At 44.7% G+C, this 21,217-nt stretch overlaps 1 protein-coding gene across 1 annotated transcript in view; it reads left to right on the top strand.

The window, feature by feature from the left end:
• Window positions 1–21,217, top strand: part of ADGRV1 (adhesion G protein-coupled receptor V1) — a 732,030-nt gene that overhangs the window by 700,951 nt on the left and 9,862 nt on the right. The window contains exons 87-90 of the mRNA XM_073580638.1: window positions 4,456–4,613; window positions 15,621–15,742; window positions 19,121–19,312; window positions 19,421–19,574. Of these exons, the coding sequence (XP_073436739.1) occupies window positions 4,456–4,613; window positions 15,621–15,742; window positions 19,121–19,312; window positions 19,421–19,574 (626 nt within the window). The remainder of the gene's footprint in view (window positions 1–4,455; window positions 4,614–15,620; window positions 15,743–19,120; window positions 19,313–19,420; window positions 19,575–21,217) is intronic.

Genomic DNA, 21,217 nt, shown 5'->3' on the forward strand with positions numbered 1-21,217 from the left:
TCCCTAGTCTCACTTTATGCCATTGCTGTGTGGGAATTTCCCACACAGCAATGGCATAAAGTGAGACTAGGGACTTTTTTTTTTTAAGTGGCGGAGGAATACAGTGCGGAAGGATACCTACCTTCCGTCATTGGATTCCTGCAGCCCGTAGAGAACGGCAGCATCATCTGATGCTGCAGTTCTCTACCCAAGATCGTCGTGGGACACACTCGTGGACTGCTTCGGATCGTGGGTGAGTATTTTTGTGGTTTGTTATGTTAATATTTATCCCGGAAAAGACAATGGCTTCGGGGAACAATGTGACAAGTATTGGTAAGTATGTTACTCTATGTTATATGTACTGTATGTCTATGTATGTATTGTATGAATGTATTGTATGTATGTAGTATATATGTGGTATGTATGTAGCATGTAGTATGTATGTAGCATGCATGTAGCATGCATGTAGTATGTATGTAGCATGCATGTAGTATGTATGTAGCATGCATGTAGTATGTATGTAGCATGCATGTAGTATGTATGTAGCATGCATGTAGTATATATGTAGTATGTATGTAGCATGTATGTAGTATGTATGTAGTATATATGTAGTATGTATGTAGCATGTAGTATGTATGTAGCATGCATGTAGTATATATGTAGTATGTATGTAGCATGTAGTATGTATGTAGCATGCATGTAGTATGTATGTAGCATGTAGTATGTATGTAGCATGCATGTAGTATATATGTAGTATGTATGTTGCATGTAGTATTTATGTAGTATGAATGTAGCATGTATGTAGTATGTAGTATGAATGTAGCATGTATGTAGTATGCATGTTGTATGTATGTAGCATGTAATTTTTTTTTTTTTTTACATTTAACACATTAGCCGGATGATGGGACTACTACTGTCCCATCATTGGCTAATGTGTCAATCACTGTCATGGTAGCAGGCATCGCCCGATGGGACTTGTAGTCCCATCGGACGATGCCTGCACAGACCCCCGGAGCCTGCACAGACCACCGGCAGGCCGGCACAGCCCCCCGGCAGGCCGGCACAGCCCCCCGGAGCCTGCACAGCCCCCCGGCAGGCCGGCACATCCCCCCGGAGCCTGCACAGACCACCGGCAGGCCGGCACAGACCACCGGAGCCTGCACAGACCCCCTGGCAGGCCGGCACAGCCCCCCGAAAGGCCCGTACAGACCCCAGAGAGGCTGTACAAGGGCAGGAAAGGGTTTTTCTTATTCCGATACCGGAAGTCCCATAGACTTGAATGGGACTTCCGGTATCGGAATCGGCGATACCGATACTTTTTTTAAAGATCGGCCGATACCATCCGATACGATACTTTGAAGTATCGGACGGTATCGCTCAACTCTACTGGGCACAGCAGGCCCATGTAGTTAAGATGGCAGTAACACAGGTGCAAAAATACTGATGAGACAGCCACTCACTACCTACCAATCCATGGAGGGGGTGGCTGCTTAGTATGTGATTGCATAATGAAGACTTGTATGTGGCGCTGTTCACACTATGGCAATGCACAGCATCCAGGTTAACAGCCTATTAGTGACGACCTTCTATTAGATCAGGCGGGCTGCCCAGCGCTATCAAAATGCATCCCATGTGAACAGACACCACAGTTTACAAGACAATCACATACTAAGCAGTCACCCCCTCCATGGATTGGTAGGTAGTGAGTGTCTGTCTCATCAGTATTTTTGCACCTATGTTATCGCCATCTTAACCACATGGGCCTGCTGCGCCCTGAGAGTGCATTTGTCTGGAGGCCTAGGCAGGTAAAAACATCGCCGCTTTTTTCTGCTGTCCTTATAAGTCAGTAAAGGTAGCAATAAGTTCATTTCTGCCAAAAAATATTTTAAGGGGGTGAGTGAGTGGTATATGCAGCCTGTCTCAGATGATATAATATTAAAATAATTTTTCCCCCAATATCATTGTAAAATTGGTCATACACACGTAAAAGCTAGTAGGTGGACAAGCTTTGTAGGCAACAGCTATTTCAATTAACTCCATGATTACCAAGGTTGTCCAGTACTTTATCATTGATGACCTATCCTCAGGATAGGTCATCATTGTCAGATAGGTAGGGTCCAACACCCAGCACCTCCACCAATCAGCTGTTCTTGGTGTCACTGGCGGCTAAAATTCTTAATTGCGGAGCTGCTCAGTCTTCTGATAGTGGCCAAGGCTGGGTGCTGCACATCCGTCTCCTATTCCAATCAATAGGAGGCAGATGTACAGTACACTGCGGTGGACAACCTCTTTAACATGCATGCGCCACTTGGCTGAGTGAACAAAGGATGGTAGTGCTAAAATCCAGCATGCTTGCATCCAGCAAAACATCTGTATTTGGAGGGAGCTCGGGACATGCAAACGCACTAGATCTAGCTGGAATCAGTGGGTTTGGCTGATGTGAGTCCTATGTCTATGGTCACTCAAAGGTGGCCATGCACCTTAATCTGTTCAAACTTATCACAGATACACTGCGCCCTCCTTGGCGTTAGTGCACCTTCCTAGCTACTTGTTTTCTATCTACCTACACCCTCCTCTAGCTCCTGTAAAACCAGAACGATCATCCTAGGAGAAGAGGAGACACAGATGGGTGGGAAGATTCACTGAATTGTTCGGCCATGCCAAGGGTGCACTGAGCACCCGCGCTTGGTTTGAACAGCCATTTTGTGCTGTCAGACTGCCAATTAAATAGCAGGTTGGTAGGCATAAAGCTGATATGTATAAAATAACTAATGTGGAGTCAGCACTACTGATGTGTGCAGATGGATAGCGATGGGCAGACCATGTAGTGTGAATGAGTGGGAACAATACATGTGACTAGTACTTGTATATGGGTTTTGATGAAACTTATGCTTTCGCTGATTTGTTATCCTTCTGAGTCTTGCATAATGTGCAGAGCTATGATACATCCTTTCAGTGAGTCTTGTGCACTGACGTAGAACATGAAGCCCACTCCATGACAATGAATGGAACCATTTGTTGATCAGATGACCACAGCATTCATCTGTTACAACGTTGCTGTCCTCCTTTTCCCGCATACTTAGCAGTAATGTCAATGGGCTGCATTCACTATTGATATCATGCTAAGAGGGTGCTCACAAAAAACTGTGCATTACTGTGAGAGCAAGATTTGGCACGGCTGTTCACCAGATAAGAAAACAATAAAACATGTTCGGGTTTGCCCTGGATAACACAACTTCCCAGAGAACGCTTTACAAAACCCTCAATAATTTATGCCTGGGACGGTGCAATAATGCTTCTAGGCAGCCATACATGGAGGGCTGTGATGATTTACATTATTTCTCTTTTTACCTGGTTGTTTATAGGTGAAATTAGTGTAAAGCGCCATGTTTTATTTGATACTAATGGTTCAACCTCACTATCAGGCCACTGGTGATCCAGCCCTCTGCACCCTCACCGATTAGGCTGAAGGGGCCATGGTCTTGGTACAGTCAAGGAAGGGGCCATGGCTTTTATTGTTGACCATTCAAAGCAGTGTACATCAATGAAAATCTGTCTCATCGTTCACTTGTTGCAGAGGCTTATATGTCCAGTGCAAAGAAGACGATCATGGCCGATTCCAGGTGTATCTTGTGCTTTTTAATAAAGATTTTAATTGAACCTCTATGATGATGGACTACTTCAGGTTTTTTCCTTGTGCCGCGAATCTGTTAACTTTTCAGAATAAGCTGTCGTGTGTGAAGGAGGAATAACACAAATTCTGGTCATTATGTGACTTGTATCAAGTATTATTTATGGTTTTCCCCTTTGCAGAATTTATTCATTAGAAATTCTAAGAATTTAATTTTTCTCCCTCCACACTGTTTCCTTTTCCTTTCTCCATAGACTTGTATGGGCAGCAGTAGTAGTTTTAGCACTCAATGAAGACACGACTAGGGACAGATTTCAGCAGTTTTTGGAAGTAAATGATCAGTGCAGAAGACAGGGGAGAGGGGCAGATAAATGGGGAAAGGATCCTGAATATGAACCTTTTTATAGAGAGCTAATTTTTATGGTCTTTACCAAGGAGAGTGACTCAAGAGTAATTATGCAGTGAAGCCTAAAGACACGCCCCCAAGGATCTGTGAGCCACACCCTCTTGTAAAGACCATAAGAATTAGCACTAAATAAAAAGGACCTGGAACTGTATGGACAATCAAAAATAAATGAAAAAAAAAACAGAATAGTCAGGGTTGCAGTGGGTCAAAAACTGAATTTTGAACTGATGACCAGTCCTCTTTAATGAGTTAATTCTGTGGTTATGCAGAAGGTTTGGTGCTTTGTAGCAGGAAAACAGCTGCCAATGCTACGTCAATGTAATGTAATGCTAATTACACGATGTTGTGCACAAAAGTATGACGTTAATTTTTTTTATGTATACTCTAATACAAATAAGACTAATATAACCGATTAACGTTTTGTGTTTTTATTTTACAGGTGTTTTATTCCGAATGTCTATGCAGCGCTCTTTACGGCTGCTCTTGTGCCATTGGTTTGCCTTGTAGTTGTACTTGTAGTTTTCATCCACGCATACCAAGTCACACAGCAATGGAAAGCATATGATGACGTGTTTAGAGGCAGGCCCAATGCCACAGGTACGCTACTATTTGTACACTATTATCGTTACAATATAATCTACAATCATGCAGTATTCACACTGAGGTTATCTCTTGGCTATTCTGGTTTCATCTTTTATTTGTAAAGAAACCGATTTGATAATGTACTTTTTAATACACTTGTCAGTGTTTCCCATAGTCATAACTAGAGTCTGATGTGCTCCCTCATCCTGACACATATACATATATATACTAGATGTGTGCCCGATGCTATCGCATCGGGAGGGCAGTAACATCACGATGGGGGCAGCTTTGTGGCGCTGGGGGTGGCGACCCACCCACTTCCGTGCAGTCACAACCGGCAGTAAAGACGGTGTTTTGCAACCTGTGCTGGAGATGGTGTGCGGCGCCACCAGAGGGTGGCCGCACTCAATCTCCAGCACAGGCCTCAAGCCGCGGTCTTTCCTGCCGGCTGTGACTGCACGGAGGTGGGTGGGCAGGCAGCGGCGGAATCTGGCGCATGTAGTCAGGCGGTGGGTCCTGGCGGGGGTCCGGTGGCAGCATCCCTCTCATTACTCCCCTCTCATTACACCCTTTCATTACACCCCCTTCATTGCACCCCTCTTGTTATACCCCCTCGTTACACCCCTTGCACGTGTTATACACCCTCATGATCGCAGCGGCGGCCTGGATCCGAGCGGCAGCTGAGATCCCAGCGGCGTTCGGGATCGCAGCAGCGGCCTGGATCCGAGCAGCAGCTGGGATCCCAACGGCAGTCGGGATCGCAGCAGTGGCCTGGATCCGAGTGGTGGTCGGGATCGCAGCGGTGTTCAGGATCGCAGCTGCGTCCTGGATCCGAGCGGCATCACTTGGGTGTTCCAAAATGGCGGTCTGCGTACTTCCGGTGCGGCTCGATGGATTGTGGGATTCGGGGACATCCAGACGGAAGTGGATGACGGACAATTTAAGGCAATTATATATACAGTGGATATATATATATATATATATATATATATATATAAAACTTCCTTCTCACCCCCCGATGGGGGTGGTATTTGTTGTCTTTTCTCATTATTGGGTCCTCTACCAGAGGCCTGGGAGTTTGAGGGTTCTGCGCAGGATCTTAGCTGTTCCCAGCATTGCGCTATTTATGTGTATATCTTTGGAGGACACAGACAGAAAAGGGCCCCTGTGCAAGAACAATGTATGGGCCTTTTCCAGCTCATGAGCTCCTAAAAATGCAAAATTGCACCTGCTTAGGAGGTAGCAATGTGCCCCCTTACCTCTTGGGCCCCTATGCGGCCACACAGGTTGCACCAATGATATGTCCGCTCCTAATTTACAGTTGTGCTCAAAAGTTTACACACCCCGGCAACATTTTTGCTTTCTTGGCCTTTTTTCAGAGAATGTGATTGATAACACCAAAACTTTTTCTCCACTCATGGATAGTGGTGGGGTGAGCCATTTATTGTCAAACTACTGAGTTTTCATAATGACAACCCAAAACATCCAAATGATCCTGATCAAAAGTTTACATACCCTGGTGATTTTGGCCTGATAACATGCACAGAAGTTGACACAAATGGGTTTGAATGGCTACTAAACCTACAATACGCAAAACAGCACAGAGACAAGCCTCAATACTTCTGGAACAAGGTAATTTGGAGTGATGAGACAAATGTTTACCTTTTTGGCCACAACCATAAACATTACATTTGGAGAGAGGTCAACAAGGCCTATGATGAAAGGAACACCATTCCTACTGTAAAGCGCAGAGATGGATCGCTGATGTTTTGGGAAGCTACAAAGGCACAAAAAACTTGGTCAAAGTTGAAGGAAAGATGAATGCAGCACGTTATCAGCAAATACTGGAGACAAATTTGCAGTCATCAGCCCAGAAGCTGCACATGGGAAGTACTTGAACGTTCCAACATGACAACGATCCAAAACACAAGGCCAAGTCGACCTGTCATTGGCTACAGCAGAATAAAGTGAAGGTTCTGGAGTGGCCATCTCAGTCTCCTGACCTCAATATCATTGAGCCACTCTGGGGAGATCTCAAGTGCGCAGTTCATGCTAGACAGCCCCGGAATTTACAGGAACTGGAGGCTTTTTGCCAAGAAGAGTGGGCAGCTTTACCATCTGAGAAAATAAAGAACCTCATCCGCAACTACCACAAAAGACTTCAAGCTGTCATTGATGTTATAGGGGGCAATAACACTGTATTAAGAAATGGGGTATGTGAACTTTTGATAAGGGTCATTTGGATGTTTTGGGTTGTCATTATGATTTAAAAATGGAAAACACAGTAGTTTGCCAATAAATGGCTTCACCCAACCACTAACCATGAGTGGAGAAAAAGATTTAGTGTTATCATTCATATTCTCTGAAAAAAGGCCAAGAAAGCAAAAATTCTGCCGGGGTATGTAAACTTTTGAGCACAACTATATATGTATCCTGCACCCTGGTATATATGTCCTCTATCCTGGTATGTGTGTCCCTTATCCTGGGCCTTACTCTGATAAATATATCCCCCATCCTGATATATATCCCTTATCCTACACCCTATCCTCGTATATATATATCCCCTTTAATGTATAAAAAGGCGGCACCTCTCCTCCGCCCCCAGTTGGGTTCCTGTCCTTGACGGGTGACCCATGGAACCAGCAACAGCGGCAGCAGCTTACCTGTGAAGAGGAGTCCAGGGCCGACTCGTCCGGTACACCGGCAGCGGGGAGGCCCCTGTCGTGGCGGGGTTGGTGCCTGAAGCCGCCACCGCTGTAGCCGAGGGGCTGTACAGGGTGAGCGGGCGGGGAGGACCGAGCCGCCGCTCCGAAAAGGAGAATGGGGCTGGAGGGACGCCGGTACACGCGGGGGAAGCGCGCGGTACAGAGGTGTACCCATATGGCGCTGCCCCAGAAATGGAGGAGACGACTTCCGGGTCCCCGCGGTCGACGCATGCGCACTGCGTGCTCCCCGGGGCACAGAGCGGTGCAGGCTGGGAGAGGAAGTGACGTCAGGGCCGGGAAAATTTAAAAAGAGTGCGCTGCAATTACTCCTTGCTGGAAGCGTCCTGTAAGATGGAGGACAGCGACCAGCACGAGGAGCAGCCAATGCAGCAGCATAAGCAGCAGCAGCACAAGCAGCAGCAGCACAGGCAACACCACCATCGCCGGCAAAAAGAAAAGGACGGTGAGGACCGGTCCAGTAGCCACTCCACGCAGCGGAGCAAGTCGACTGCGAGGAGCAAGTCACCTTCCGTGGATCAGCCCAAGAGGGATCCGAATCCACCTCCCGAACCGGTACCTGCATCCGCGCACAAGGGGGAAAGTGATCTACGTGAATGTCCCCCATTTTAAATAGACTTCTTTCCCTTAAGGAAAGAAGAAAGAAAAAACAAAGAACAGGGAATGCCCCACCTGTAGCAGACCGCTACCACCAGCTTGGGATAAAAAGCTCTGCAATTCCTGCATTCAGGAAGTTCTTTGTGATGAAACCCCAGATTACGCCTCGGATCTAAGAGCGGTAATCCGTTCGGCGTTTCAAAGTGCCCTTTCATCCCTAAAACACAAAGGAAGGGGAAGGAAAAGGGACACAATAGTAGTCTCCCAGTCAGAGGCCTCGACGTCAGGGGAAGTTACATCACATACCTCAGGCACCGACGCGTCATCCTCAGATGAGGAAACAGAAGGTCGGCATTGCTTTCCTCTGGACGAGGTAGACATGCTAGTAAAGGCGGTAAGGTCTACCATGGGGGTAGCAGACCCTCGGCCAGATAGATCAGTCCAGGACACAATGTTCGGGAGACTAGGCCAAAAGAGGCGCAGAGTATTTCCGCTGAACGAAAATGTACAGGGCCTGATAAAAAAAAGAATGGGAGAGACCAGATAGGAAAAACTCCACGGTTCCCTGTCTTAAAAGAAAATACCCATTCGATGAGGAGGCGTCCACGTCTTGGGACAGAGCCCCGAAGTTAGACGTGGCGGTCGCCAAAGCCTCCAAAAAATTTGCACTCCCCTTTGAGGATATGGGTACTCTAAGGGACCCATTAGAAAAAAAAGCTGATACTTTCCTCAAGGGCACTTGGGAATCAGCAGGAGGAAATCTTAGGCCAGCAATAGCGGCAACTTGTACCTCCAGAGCCCTCATGGTGTGGGTGGACCGATTAGAGAAACAGCTAAGGGAAGGTACACCCAGTGACAAGATCCTGGAATCCATTCCAGTGATAAGGGGAGCGGCAGCCTTCTTAGCCGACTCATCGGCTGATTTGGTAAGGTTGTCATCCAAAACGGCAGCCCTATCAAACGCAGCCCGAAGAACGCTGTGGCTTAAATGTTGGCCTGGGGATTTACAAACCAAGATGAAACTGTGCCATCCCTTATGAAGGGAAATTCCTTTTTGGAGAGACTTTAGATGACATTCTCGAAAAGGCGGGGGACAAAAAGAAGGGATTCCCAAATTTAGGCCCTGCAGGCCCCAAAGGCTTTAAAAGGTCCTTTCGGAACAAAAAGTTTTTTCAGAGGAGACCCCCGAGAGAACAGAAATGGGACGACAGAAGGAGAGACAGGGGGTTATTCTTTGGTAACTCGTCCCGAGACAAGAAACCCTCCAAGTGACTGTTTGCCCAGGGTGGGAGGGAGGCTAAGCTTTTTTCTCCCAGCCTGGAGGAAAATATCGAACAACCCGTGGTTACTAAATCTGATAGGATCAGGGTTAAGAATTGACTTTCTCTCTCTCCCACCTCAAAAATATATAGTGACCCCACTAAGATCATCAGCGTCAGAACAGGATGCCCTTGAAATAGAGGTCATAAGCCTATTGAACAAAAGGATCCTCCAGGAGGTTCCCCCACTGGAGAAAGGCAGAGGGTTCTACTCGCCTCTCTTTCTAGTAACCAAACCGGATGGTACCTTCCGGACAATTATAAATTTAAAGAGGCTAAACGATTATGTCAAAAACGAGAAATTCAAAATGGAGTCGATCAAGTCGACCATCAAAATTTTCTTTCCACATTGCTTCATGGTAGTATTAGATCTCAGCGACGTGTACTATCACGCCCCCATCCACAAAGACTCCTGAGAATACCTCAGACTGGCGGTCTCCATAGGAGGCAAAGTAAGGGAGTTTCCGTACAGGGCCTTGCCATTTGGGATTTCGATAGCTCCACGAATCTTCACGAAATTGGTAGCAGAGATGATGGTTCAGCTAAGAGAATGAGAAAAAAAACTTTGTCCAGCTCCATGATGTAGTGAAAAATATTCTTTATTCACTCAGTAGAAATAAGGTTTAAAAGCCAGCATGAGTTACAAGGCATGCGATCGATCTACGCGTTTCGAGTGGCTAGGCACTCTTAATCATGAAAACGTATTATGATTAAGAGTGCCTAGTCACTCGAAACGCGTAGATCGATCGCATGCCTTGTAACTCATGCTGGCTTTTAAACCTCATTTCTACTGAGTGAATAAAGAATATTTTTCACTACATCATGGAGCTGGACAAAGTTTTTTTTCTCATTGCCTTGGATTGTGCGCTTTGAGACAGCGGTCTCGTGCTCCGATGTTGGAATGCTATGTCTGGTGAGCTGGATTTGTATCCTGATTCAGCTAAGAGAACAAGATGTTCTAATAGTTCCATATCTGGACGACTTTTTAATAGCGAGCAACTCGGTCCAAAGATGCAGGGAACAGAGGGACAGAGTGATGGCCACTCTACAAAACCTCGGCTGGCTCCTGAACCTGAAAAAATCAAGGCTGGAGCCCAGAAAAGTCCAGGAATTCCTAGGCCTGACTCTGGACTCAAACACCCAGGAGTGTTGCCTACCAGATCACAAAAAAGAGAGGATCGCTCAGATGGTAGCAAGAGCGACACAGAACCCTTCCATGACGCTAAGAAAAGCAATGTCACTATTAGGGCCCCTCTCTGCCTGCCTGCCAGCGGTCCAGTGGGCGCAGCTACATACGGGAGATCTCCAATGGGATGTATTAGCCAACCAGTTAGCATTAGGAGGTCACTTGGAAGGTCACGTCACACTAAAGTCCAAAACTATTCGTTCCCTAGCTTGGTGGGGGAACAGAGACAACCTGTCCAAAGGGATTCCCTGGGTGATAAATATCACATACAATCACCACGGACGCCAGTCCCAAGGGATGGGGAGCACACATGAGCAACAGGGTGGAAATAAAAGCCTCCTCGAACCAAAAGGAACTGTTTGCAGTAGGCTACGCCCTAAAACACTTTCTGCCGATATTAAGAGGCCATCATGTCCGCATATTTTCGTACAATTGGGTGACTGTGGGCTACATAAATCATCAGGGGGGAACCAGATCCGAACACTACCTCCGAAATATTCACGCTAGCCGAGGAAAACCTACTGTCCCTATCTGCACTACACATACGGGGAGTAGAGAACCAGACAGCAGACTTTCTAAGTCGCACCCAGCTACATCAAGGGGAGTGGGTTCTAAAACAGTCCATTTTTTGGAAGATTGTAAAAATGTGGGGGACCCCGGACATAGATTTGTTTGCCGACCACAAAAACAAAAAAGTGGAAGCATTTTGTTCCCTAGACCCCAGAGGGAATCCCCGGACCCTGGATGCGTTTATGCTTCCGTGGACACAGGGCCTAATGTATGCCTTCCCGCCGCCCATTCTCATCCCGGCAGTAATAAGGAAAGTCAGAAAAGACAGGGCACAAATGATATTGATAGCCCCGTTTTGGCCAAAAAGAACCTGGTCTTCCTGGCTGAGAATACTATCAATCACCGACCCCTGGGTTCTACCAGACCTCCCCGACCTTCTGTCCCAAGGTCCCGTGTTACACCTTCGGGCAGTGAACCTCCATTTAACAGCATTGGAATTTGAAAGGACACTACTGAGATGGAAGGGGTTCTCAGAAAACCTGGTTTCCACGCTACAAAAGAGTAGAAAACCGATCACAACCAGGGCCTATGGTAGAACTTGGAGGAAATTGGGGGCTGGCGACTAATACGTTGAAGGATCAGGTAGCGGCTTTAGGCGCACTTTATAACCAGGATGTGGCGGGCAACCCTTGGGTAGCACGGTTTATGAGGGCCGCAGCCAGATCTAGACCAATAACCACCCAGAAATTACCATCTTGGGATCTAAACCTAGTGTTATCTGCCCTAACAGGGCCCCCATTCGAGCCCATCCAGTCAGCACCCCTGAAAACCTTGTCATTAAAGACTATACTCTTAGTGGCCCTAACATCCGCTCACAGAGTGAGCGATATTCAAGCCTTGTCAGCGATACCCTCGTTCACTAAAATCTTGGACGATAGAGTCATATTAAAACCTGACCCAGCATACCTACCTAAGGTGTCAACACACTTCCATAGGTCACAGAAGTAGTCCTTCCTTCCTGCTGCCCAAACCCTAAGAATAGGGGAGAGGAAAAATTTCACACCCTAGATGTGAAGAGGTGCCTAGTTCAGTACTTAGAGGCCACCAAGGAATGTAGGAAGGAAGGGTCTCTCTTTGTGTGTTTCCAGGGACCTCGGAAGGGACTCAAGGCATCCAAAGGTACCCTAGCAAGGTGGATAAGGGATGCGATTGCCCTGGCGTATTCATCCAGTGGGAATACCATCCCGGAGGGTCTAAAAGCTCACTCTTCAAGGGCAATGGCGACCTCATGGGCAGAAAGATCAGAGGTATCAATAGAGCAGATCTGTAAGGCGGCCACCTAGTCAACACCTTCTACCTTTGTCAGGCACTATCGTTTAGATCTAGCCTCTACGTCTGACCTGACCTTCGGGAGAAGGGTCCTTGAGGCGGTGGTCCCTCCCTAAGCTACCAATCTCTGAAATTCTCTCCGTGGTGCTGTCATGGGTGAGAGAGAATAGCTTAGTTACTCACCGATAACGGTGTTTCTCGGAACCCATGACAGCACCCGCTTATTCCCCCCCTTTCACGTGTGCGATGAGCACGAGTCAATGTGTGTTAAGTGTTTTTGTTAGACACGGGGCTTCTCCATAATATGCAATATTATAATGTTATGTATATACTTTTGTTAACTAACTGGGAGACCCTCTGATGCTCTGTAACCAACTGGGGGCGGAGGAGAGGTGCCGCCTTTTTATCTGTAGGTTCCTGTCCTTGATGGGAGGACCCACACTCTCCGTGGTGCTGTCATGGGTTCCGAGAAACACCGTTATCGGTGAGTAACTAAGCTATTTCACCTCCCATCCGCTCCTCCGCCGCGCAGCGTCCTCTTCTGAACCCGGTAGCTGAGTTCAGCATGCAACTGATGGGAGCAAATGCTGTGACTGCCATGCGCCCCCAGTCACGCCAATGTCAGCTGCTGGCCTCTGATTGGCTGGCAGTGCATGGACCCAACGGGTCTGTGTGCTACAATACACTTCAACTGAATATGCGTTCGAGGACACACATCCAGCTGAAGCTTTTGCTGGCTTTGGGGTCCCTCACTCGCCAGGCGTGGTCGTGATGGCGACCCCTGCAACCTTGCTAGTTACGCCCCTGATATTTTCTCTGATCCGAGAAAAACGGTCCAAGTATGCTAATCACACTCTGATCAGACTTTGATCAGACGGTGATCATAGTGTAATCTGATTTTCTCGGACAAGAAGATGGAAAAAAAAAAATTTCTCCATCTTGTCTATGTGTGACAATCAGACCACACACAGATATCATCCAAGTGCAGTCAGAATTGTGCATGCTGCAATTTGTCCGCTTGAACAGATCTGTCTGAGGAAAAAATCAGACGTGCCCGGCCCCATAAAATAACATTGATCTGAAGCGAAAATACGGTCGTCTGCACGAGCCTTTAAGTTAAGGCTACTTTTCTCTACATGTTTGCTGTATGTAACAAGAAAATACCTGAGATATATGCCCAAGGTACACATAGCCTCCCAGAGTCTTCTCTTAGCCTCTGTCAGCAAAATATACCAGACTGAACTATTCCATACACAACATACCGTAAAAACAATAGTATACCATGACGTATATGATTCCTGTAACAGGGGAGCCTTGGCTGACAGGTGCCACCCATTATAAGTGTATGTCGGGGGTTTCCTTAGAGAAATCCTTTTGATGTAAAACTCAAATGGGCGCTGCAGAATGCAGCGTGAACAAAGTCAATGAGAAACAGATGATAAAGGCGATCATGTTTGCTTGCAGGCATTAACAATAAATGTGTGGCAATAGTGTGAACAGAGCCTTTAAGTTACCAACAGCGGCAAAATCTGCTGCGGCTTTCATTATAGATTGCACGTACAGTTCACGGTCTGCGATGCATCTGCAACATAAATTGGCCAACGCTGATCAACTTATGCTGAGGATTTTCTGTGCTGCTTTTGGATAAGATTTTTAATATCTCATCCACAATGTTACTACAGCAGGGTTTCTGTACAGGAAAACCGGGATAAAAAATCCACTTCATATTTGAACTTTGTGAACAGACCCTGAAGCCAGTTGTATTATGACTACTTTCTTGCCCCATTTTTTGCAACCTTCTTCCCAGGTTTTTATTGCATATGTGATGAGTTCTCACTCACCGTAAGCGTCTTAAGATTGACAGTCCGACAGCTGAAGCACCTAATAATAGATAGTAATTTAAGCAGAATTTTATCTTTCTCCGGGGCCTAAATTCTCCATTTTCTTAACAAATTATACCTGAAAACTCCACTCCGCAAAAATGTATTTTTTCTTCAAAGTTCAGGTGATGTTTCTAAGAAATATTATTTGTGTTCTTTATGCCCTAAGGTGATGACTGTGAAATATATTATGCTGTCTCTCTGCTGTAGAAGAATAGTGACGTTTGTATACTGTCAGCCAGTATATCCATGCATAACTCACATGGTATAACTATCGTTACCGGCACAAGGCCTCCTGTGACTACTACATGAGCTTCCTGCAGTCTTTATTGCTATGGCGCCAACATATTCTGCCTTGCTTTACAATTGGGAGAATCACATCCTTCTCTCCACTGACATTTTCTGTCAGGGTACAGTCACAGGGACACCATAATATTCAGATAGTCATTTGGTCATGTGGGCCCTGAGAACATTTCTCTAAAGTGTATAGGAGCCACCATCTGAGCATGTTTTTTCTTATTTCAGCGCTGGAGTGGTGCTACTAAGTTTCCTGACCCTAGTATTATATTTACCAGCCACCGTCTTCAGCTCTTCCTTGCACTGCTCTGGTCCATCACCGCCATCTTGTGACACCAACTTCTGACTGATCAGAAGTCAGAGGTACCATCCACAAGCTGTAAGAACAAGACTGTGAGGGCCTTATTCTGGCTCTCATAGACTTACAATGAGTAGTAATTTTTAGTCGATCCATCAGGTCTCAAACTCCTGGAAACCAACCAGAGCAATACTGATAGAAGATGAAGATGGCGGCTGGTAAGTATAAGACAGGGAACCTAGATTAGTAGCACCACTCCAGCTCTGTAATAAAAAAAAGTCTGAAGTGGTGCTCTAAGGATGTTTGCTTGTTCCTTATCCTCAGATTAGTGCCTTGAGATCAATACCTGAGGCTGGCCACACACATTAGATGGCCAACACTCCCATACGCAAGAGCGCTCTTATGACCTAGCGCTCCTGTGTTCTGTATGATAAAGCTGCCGGAGGACTCTTCAGAATATGGCTTTTCTCAGGGAGAACAATGCAATTGGAAATCCAAAAGTGGATATATGTAAGCAACATTTCTCCCAACCATCAGTCTGCTAAAATCTCCATACACATTAGACCGTCGGCCCAACCTGTCGATATCGGCAGCTTCATCCAACTTTAGTCTACTGTCTGTGGAACATAAGTAATCTAAGCAAAACAGCATGACCATAAAAGGCTGTGTATCCATAGCAACCACTTTAAATTACTCATAATTACCATATCCCAGATCGGATTGTAAAAATACATTCAGACATAGAACCTTTGATTAGTTTTTTCTCCCCTGTGATATATTTTTAACATTTGGTTTATATTATCTCTGACAAGGGTGTAAACATATAAAGTGATCACAGAGTTTTGACATATAACATCTTAGGGTAATATGTTTTTTCTTGCAGAAATCCCGCTTATTTTATATCTCTTTGCTGTTATATCGGTGACCTGGCTTTGGGGAGGATTACATGTTGGCTACAGACACCTCTGGATGTTGGTCGTCTTCATCATTTTTAATAGTTTACAGGTAAGACTCCTAGACTAGGAACAATTCCACAAATCATTGCTTCATCCATGACAGATGATGGATCAGTCCACAAGATGACTGCACTGTCTTAGGGAAAAGAGTGGTATAGTATCATTTGAGACCAGCTTGAAAAAAGGGCAGAAATCCTCTTTCCAGCGGAATACAACTTACTTGACTTTGTGCTGTAGTTTTGAGAAGCAGTGTTTTATCTGCTGCAGCTCTGTTAGTCCTCTCAGTGTTTAGCTTCTACTATGGTTCCTTAATACTTATAAGCTGAGGATATTCAGCCCCGTCACTGATTTGCAGCTTTCTTTCTATGCACAGTGTACATGGAATTCTATCGGTAAGTGATGCAGGTGGGAGTAGACAAAGCTCATCACTGAGAGGACAAGCAGAGCAGCAGAAGATCAAATGTTGATTTTAGCAAAGATACAGCAAGAAGCCCAGTTATTGACACATTGCTGGAATCGGGGTCGCTGCCCCTATGTTATGCTTCCCTTGAAATCTCTTAAACCTGGTGATAGATATCATGATTCCCACCCCTCAGTACGTTTGGGATACAGTTACGGCGGCTCAGCTGTCCAAACAGGTACAGTTGTCTCCTGAAGCTGTCAATACTTTGATTGGCAGCTGAGTCCTCCAGTCTGGTGCAGGGGCTCGCTGAACTGGCAGTGTTTTGATTGACAGCTCGGTCATCCAATCTGAGACTGAGGTGCTGGCTGTCTCCAGGTGTTCATTGTCCCAGGTGATTTCCAGGCTACTTAACTGGGCTATTAGTCCCAGACCTCTGACAGATGTACATTCAGCTTTTGTGTGGTTTGTCTCTGTGTGCCTTGTGTTCTGTTTGTTGATCTTTTGTTGCCTGACCTTGGATCTCGTTCTGACCATCCATCTGTTTAACCCCTTTGGTGTGATCTGCTATCCTCCTGGTATTTTAACCTCGGACCGTTACCTGACTATGCCTTTGTCTCTTTCTTCTCTTTATAATGTACTCTCCTGGCTTTTGACCTCGAACTCCTTGACTTTCCCCTACTCACGGCTTGTCTGTGAGAAGTGACTCGACATAACAATAGATTACCTTTAGCCTGCGCCAAGTTTAACCTATAAATCTAGGTGATAATGATAATCATTTTTGTTTTACTACCCTAGACCACTATAAATGTAACCATTAACCACTTTATTTAGGTGCAAATACCACAGGCTATCTGGCTTTCATTATAGGCATATAATAATGTTGTTTGTTTACTGTATAATGGAAAGATTTATTTATTTACACAGTATAGTAATGCTAATTATGTTTACACTACAGTAGCATAAGCTAGTTATCTCATTTTTAATATCATGTGCAAGTTATTCTGTTGGTTTACGTATGTATGTCGCACATACTTACACATAATAATACATAAGACTCAGCCCTCCTCCGCATCCCGTGTTATGCACTGGCTGTATGAGTTCCTGCATTTAAATGTTTGCAGACTGAGCTGTTATGAAGTGATAGAAGAAGTGAATCTAATACTCAGAAAAGGGGATATTTTGTGCAATTGTCATTATCAGGGACAAAACAAGGTCCGCAGTCGATGGAAATGCAGACAGGCACAGTCAGCGATTCATTTTTGTTTTTCATTATTTTTTTTTTTAAAACATAATTTTACTATTATGTCACAATTATCCTATGTATCAAGCCTAGCCTGCTGCACCTACTGAATACGTTTTTTTTTTTATTATTTTCCACTCAACTGTTCAAATGGGATTATCATTGTTGCATAATTCTATGATGTGTTGATAATCCTTAAATCCATATTCTCTGATGCACCCTACATTACTGGTCCACGGGTAAGCTTATGTATTCATATCGGCCCATTTACCCTTGTACACAGAGCTGAATGGAGAAACGTATGAGCAGGTTGTTATGTTTTCCAAGAAGTTCAAGGTCCATCGCATTGTTCTGCTCACGCTGAGGCTATTTACAGTCTGCTTATTTTGGCATAGAGAAAACGACATGGCTTCCCATAAATTTGTATATTCTAATTGTATATTTTATTACAAGACCTTTCGCAGTGATAGTATGTCCAATTATAGCCCCACACGGCGTTTATATAGTCACGTTATCCTAACAAAGATTAGATGTCAGTGCGGAAAGTACCTGTAATATACACGTCTCCTGGGGGGAAAGAGTTTCTGGGAAATTCTCTCTAAGATTTTATGGTTTATTCGAAACTGTCCACACAGCAAACAACTACAAGAAAGTACCAAAAGGCAAGGTTTAGTATCTGTTTATGTGGAATGCCTACAGGAAACTAAAGTCCCAGGAAATCTGGAACTAATGACCACAGCAACCAAAGTGATTGTAGCTGATATTTTGTTTCTTGCATTTCCACCAGCCCACTCCTGATTTTTGGCCCATGTAAGCATGGCGGCGATCACGTGGCGATTATTGGCACCACATCACTCCGAGAACTGGGAACGCGCGGCCAATAACACAGTGCTTCATGGACACAGAGATAATATTAACGTTGCCCATGAAAATATGCCGAAAAATCAGGCAACTTGGATATAGTCGATTGATGATCATTAAAAGGTCGAAATCGTACCCATCTAAATTGTCCTTTAACCGCTTGTTTTTTTTGTTTTTTCCTCCCCTTCTTCCATGAGGACTTGTTTTTGAGTTGTTCTTTTGAATGACACCATTCATGATTTTATCATGTGATGCACTGGAAAGTGGGAAAAAGCTATATTTAACACTTTCAGTTTCCGGGATATGGGGCTCTGCGATGGCTTACTTTTTGCGCCCTGAGCTGAAGTTTTTACTGATTTTGAGATATATACGGGGTTTTGATCGCCTCTTATTCCAATTTAATGCGACGGCCAAAAAAAACATAATTCTGGCATTTTAATTTTTTTCTCGTTACGCCATTTACCGATCAGATTAATTTACTTAATATTTAAATAGCTCGGAATTTTACAAAATGCAGCGATACCAAATATATGTATTTTTAATTGCTTTATTTTTAATTGGGGGGGTGATTTGAACTTTTGCATTTTCTTTATTTTTTTGATGTTGTTTAAAACTTATTTTTCACTTTTTACTGTATTTGTTCCTCCCCTTAAAATACTTGCGGCTGCAATCGTCTGATTACTTGTACTATACCTACCACATTGTCAGACTGACTGTTAGATGAGGGTCCTGACAAAAGACCACCCCTCTATTATCCCAGAAACCCTAAGTGCAGTATTTGTAAATCAGGTTTATGAACCAGACAACTCTTCCCTTCCTGTAATCTTACATATAAACCACATTACGTTGCTGATTTCCAGTGTTCATCAATTCATTATTTATAAACTATAACCTTTTGCTTCCATATTTGTTTTTTACGGCAGGGTCTTTACGCCTTTGTGGTTTACTTCATTATGCACAATCAGATCTGCTGTCCAGTTAAAGCCAGTTACAGTATAGAGATGGACGGACACAGGAGCGCGGCCTCCGCATTCTTCACACCCAGCAGTGGGATGCCGCCCACTGGGGCAGAAATCAGCAAATCCACCCAAAATCTGATTAGTGCAATGGAGGAGGTACGGCAGCCAATCTGATATGTTACTTGGCGCAGTATGTAGATTCCAGTGTTTTTCGAGACAAGTCATTAATCTTTCCCTAACTTCATGCTTCTTTATGACCTTCAGATTTCATCAGAATGGGGGCGACCAACCACCCTAGAAAAGCACAGCCCGCAGAATGGTGCAGCCTATACCCCGCCTGGAGGGTACAGCAATGGTTCTCTGGTCGCTGATGAGGAATTGCAAGAATTTGATGACTTAATATTTGTATTAAAAGCTGGTAAGAAACTAGCAGGCTCTTATAAGTCATGGTGCGTCTACACTAATCCGAGAACACGTTTTTGTAAGAATGCTCATTCCCGATTATCTGCTGGTGCAAACATGTACAGTTGTGGCCAAAAGTATTGACATCCCTGCAATTCTGTCAGATAATACTCAGTTTCTTCCTGAAAATGATTGCAAACACAAATTCTTTGGTATTATTATCTTCATTTAATTTGTCTTAAATGAAAAAACACAAAGAATTGTCCTAAAGCCAAATTGGATATAATTCCACACCAAACATACAAAAGAGGGTAGACAAAAGTATTGGCACTGTTAGAAAAATCATGTAATGCTTCTCTAATTTGTGTAATTAACAGCACCTGTAACTTACCTGTGGCACCTAACAGGTGTTGGCAATAACTAAATCACACTTGCAGCCAGTTGACATGGATTAAAGTTGACTCAACCTCTGTCCTGTGTCCTTGTGTGTACCACATTGAGCATGGAGAAAAGAAAGAAGACCAAAGAACTGTCTGAGGACTTGAGAAACCAAATTGTGAGGAAGCATGAGCAATCTCAAGGCTACAAGTCCATCTCCAAAGACCAGAATGTTCCTGTGTCTACCGTGCGCAGTGTCATCAAGAAGTTTAAAGCCCATGGCACTGTGGCTAACCTCCCTAGATGTGGACGGAAAAGAAAAATTGACAAGAGATTTCAACGCAAGATTGTGCGGATGTTGGATAAAGAACCTCGACTAACATCCGAACAAGTTCAAGCTGCCCTGCAGTCCGAGGGTACAACAGTGTCAACCCGTACTGTCCGTCGGCGTCTGAATGAAAAGAGACTGTATGGTAGGAGACCCAGGAAGACCCCACTTCTTACCCCGAGACATAAAAAAGCCAGGCTGGAGTTTGCCAAAACTTACCTGAAAAAACCTAAAACGTTTTGGAAGAATGTTCTCTGGTCAGATGAGACAAAAGTAGAGCTTTTTGGGCAAAGGCATCAACGTAGAGTTTACAGGAGAAAAAAAGAGGCATTCAAAGAAAAGAACACGGTCCCTACAGTCAAACATGGCGGAGGTTCCCTGATGTTTTGGGGTTGCTTTGCTGCCTCTGGCACTGGATTGCTTGACCGTGTGCATGGCATTATGAAGTCTGAAGACTACCAACAAATTTTGCAGCATAATGTAGGGCCCAGTGTGAGAAAGCTGGGTCTGCCTCAGAGGTCATGGGTCTTCCAGCAGGACAATGACCCAAAACACACTTCAAAAAGCACTAGAAAATTGTTTGAGAGAAAGCACTGGAGACTTCTAAGGTGACCAGCAATGAGTCCAGACCTGAATCCCATAGAACACCTGTGGAGAGATCTAAAAATGGCAGTTTGGAGAAGGCACCCTTCTAATATCAGGGACCTGGAGCAGTTTGTCAAAGAAGAATGGTCTAAAATTCCAGCAGAGCATTGTAAAAAACTCATTGATGGTTACCGGAAGCGGTTGGTCGCAGTTATTTTGGCTAAAGGTTGCGCAACCAAGTATTAGGCTGAGGGTGCCAATACTTTTGTCTGGCCCATTTTTGGAGTTTTGTGTGAAATGATCAATGTTTTGTGTTTTGCTTCATTCTCTTTTGTGTTTTTTCATTTAAGACAAATTAAATGAAGATA

The sequence above is a fragment of the Dendrobates tinctorius genome, unplaced genomic scaffold (genome assembly GCF_039654945.1).
Source record: "Dendrobates tinctorius isolate UK_male_01 unplaced genomic scaffold, ASM3965494v1 ptg000003l, whole genome shotgun sequence".
Classification (NCBI taxonomy): domain Eukaryota; kingdom Metazoa; phylum Chordata; class Amphibia; order Anura; family Dendrobatidae; genus Dendrobates; species Dendrobates tinctorius.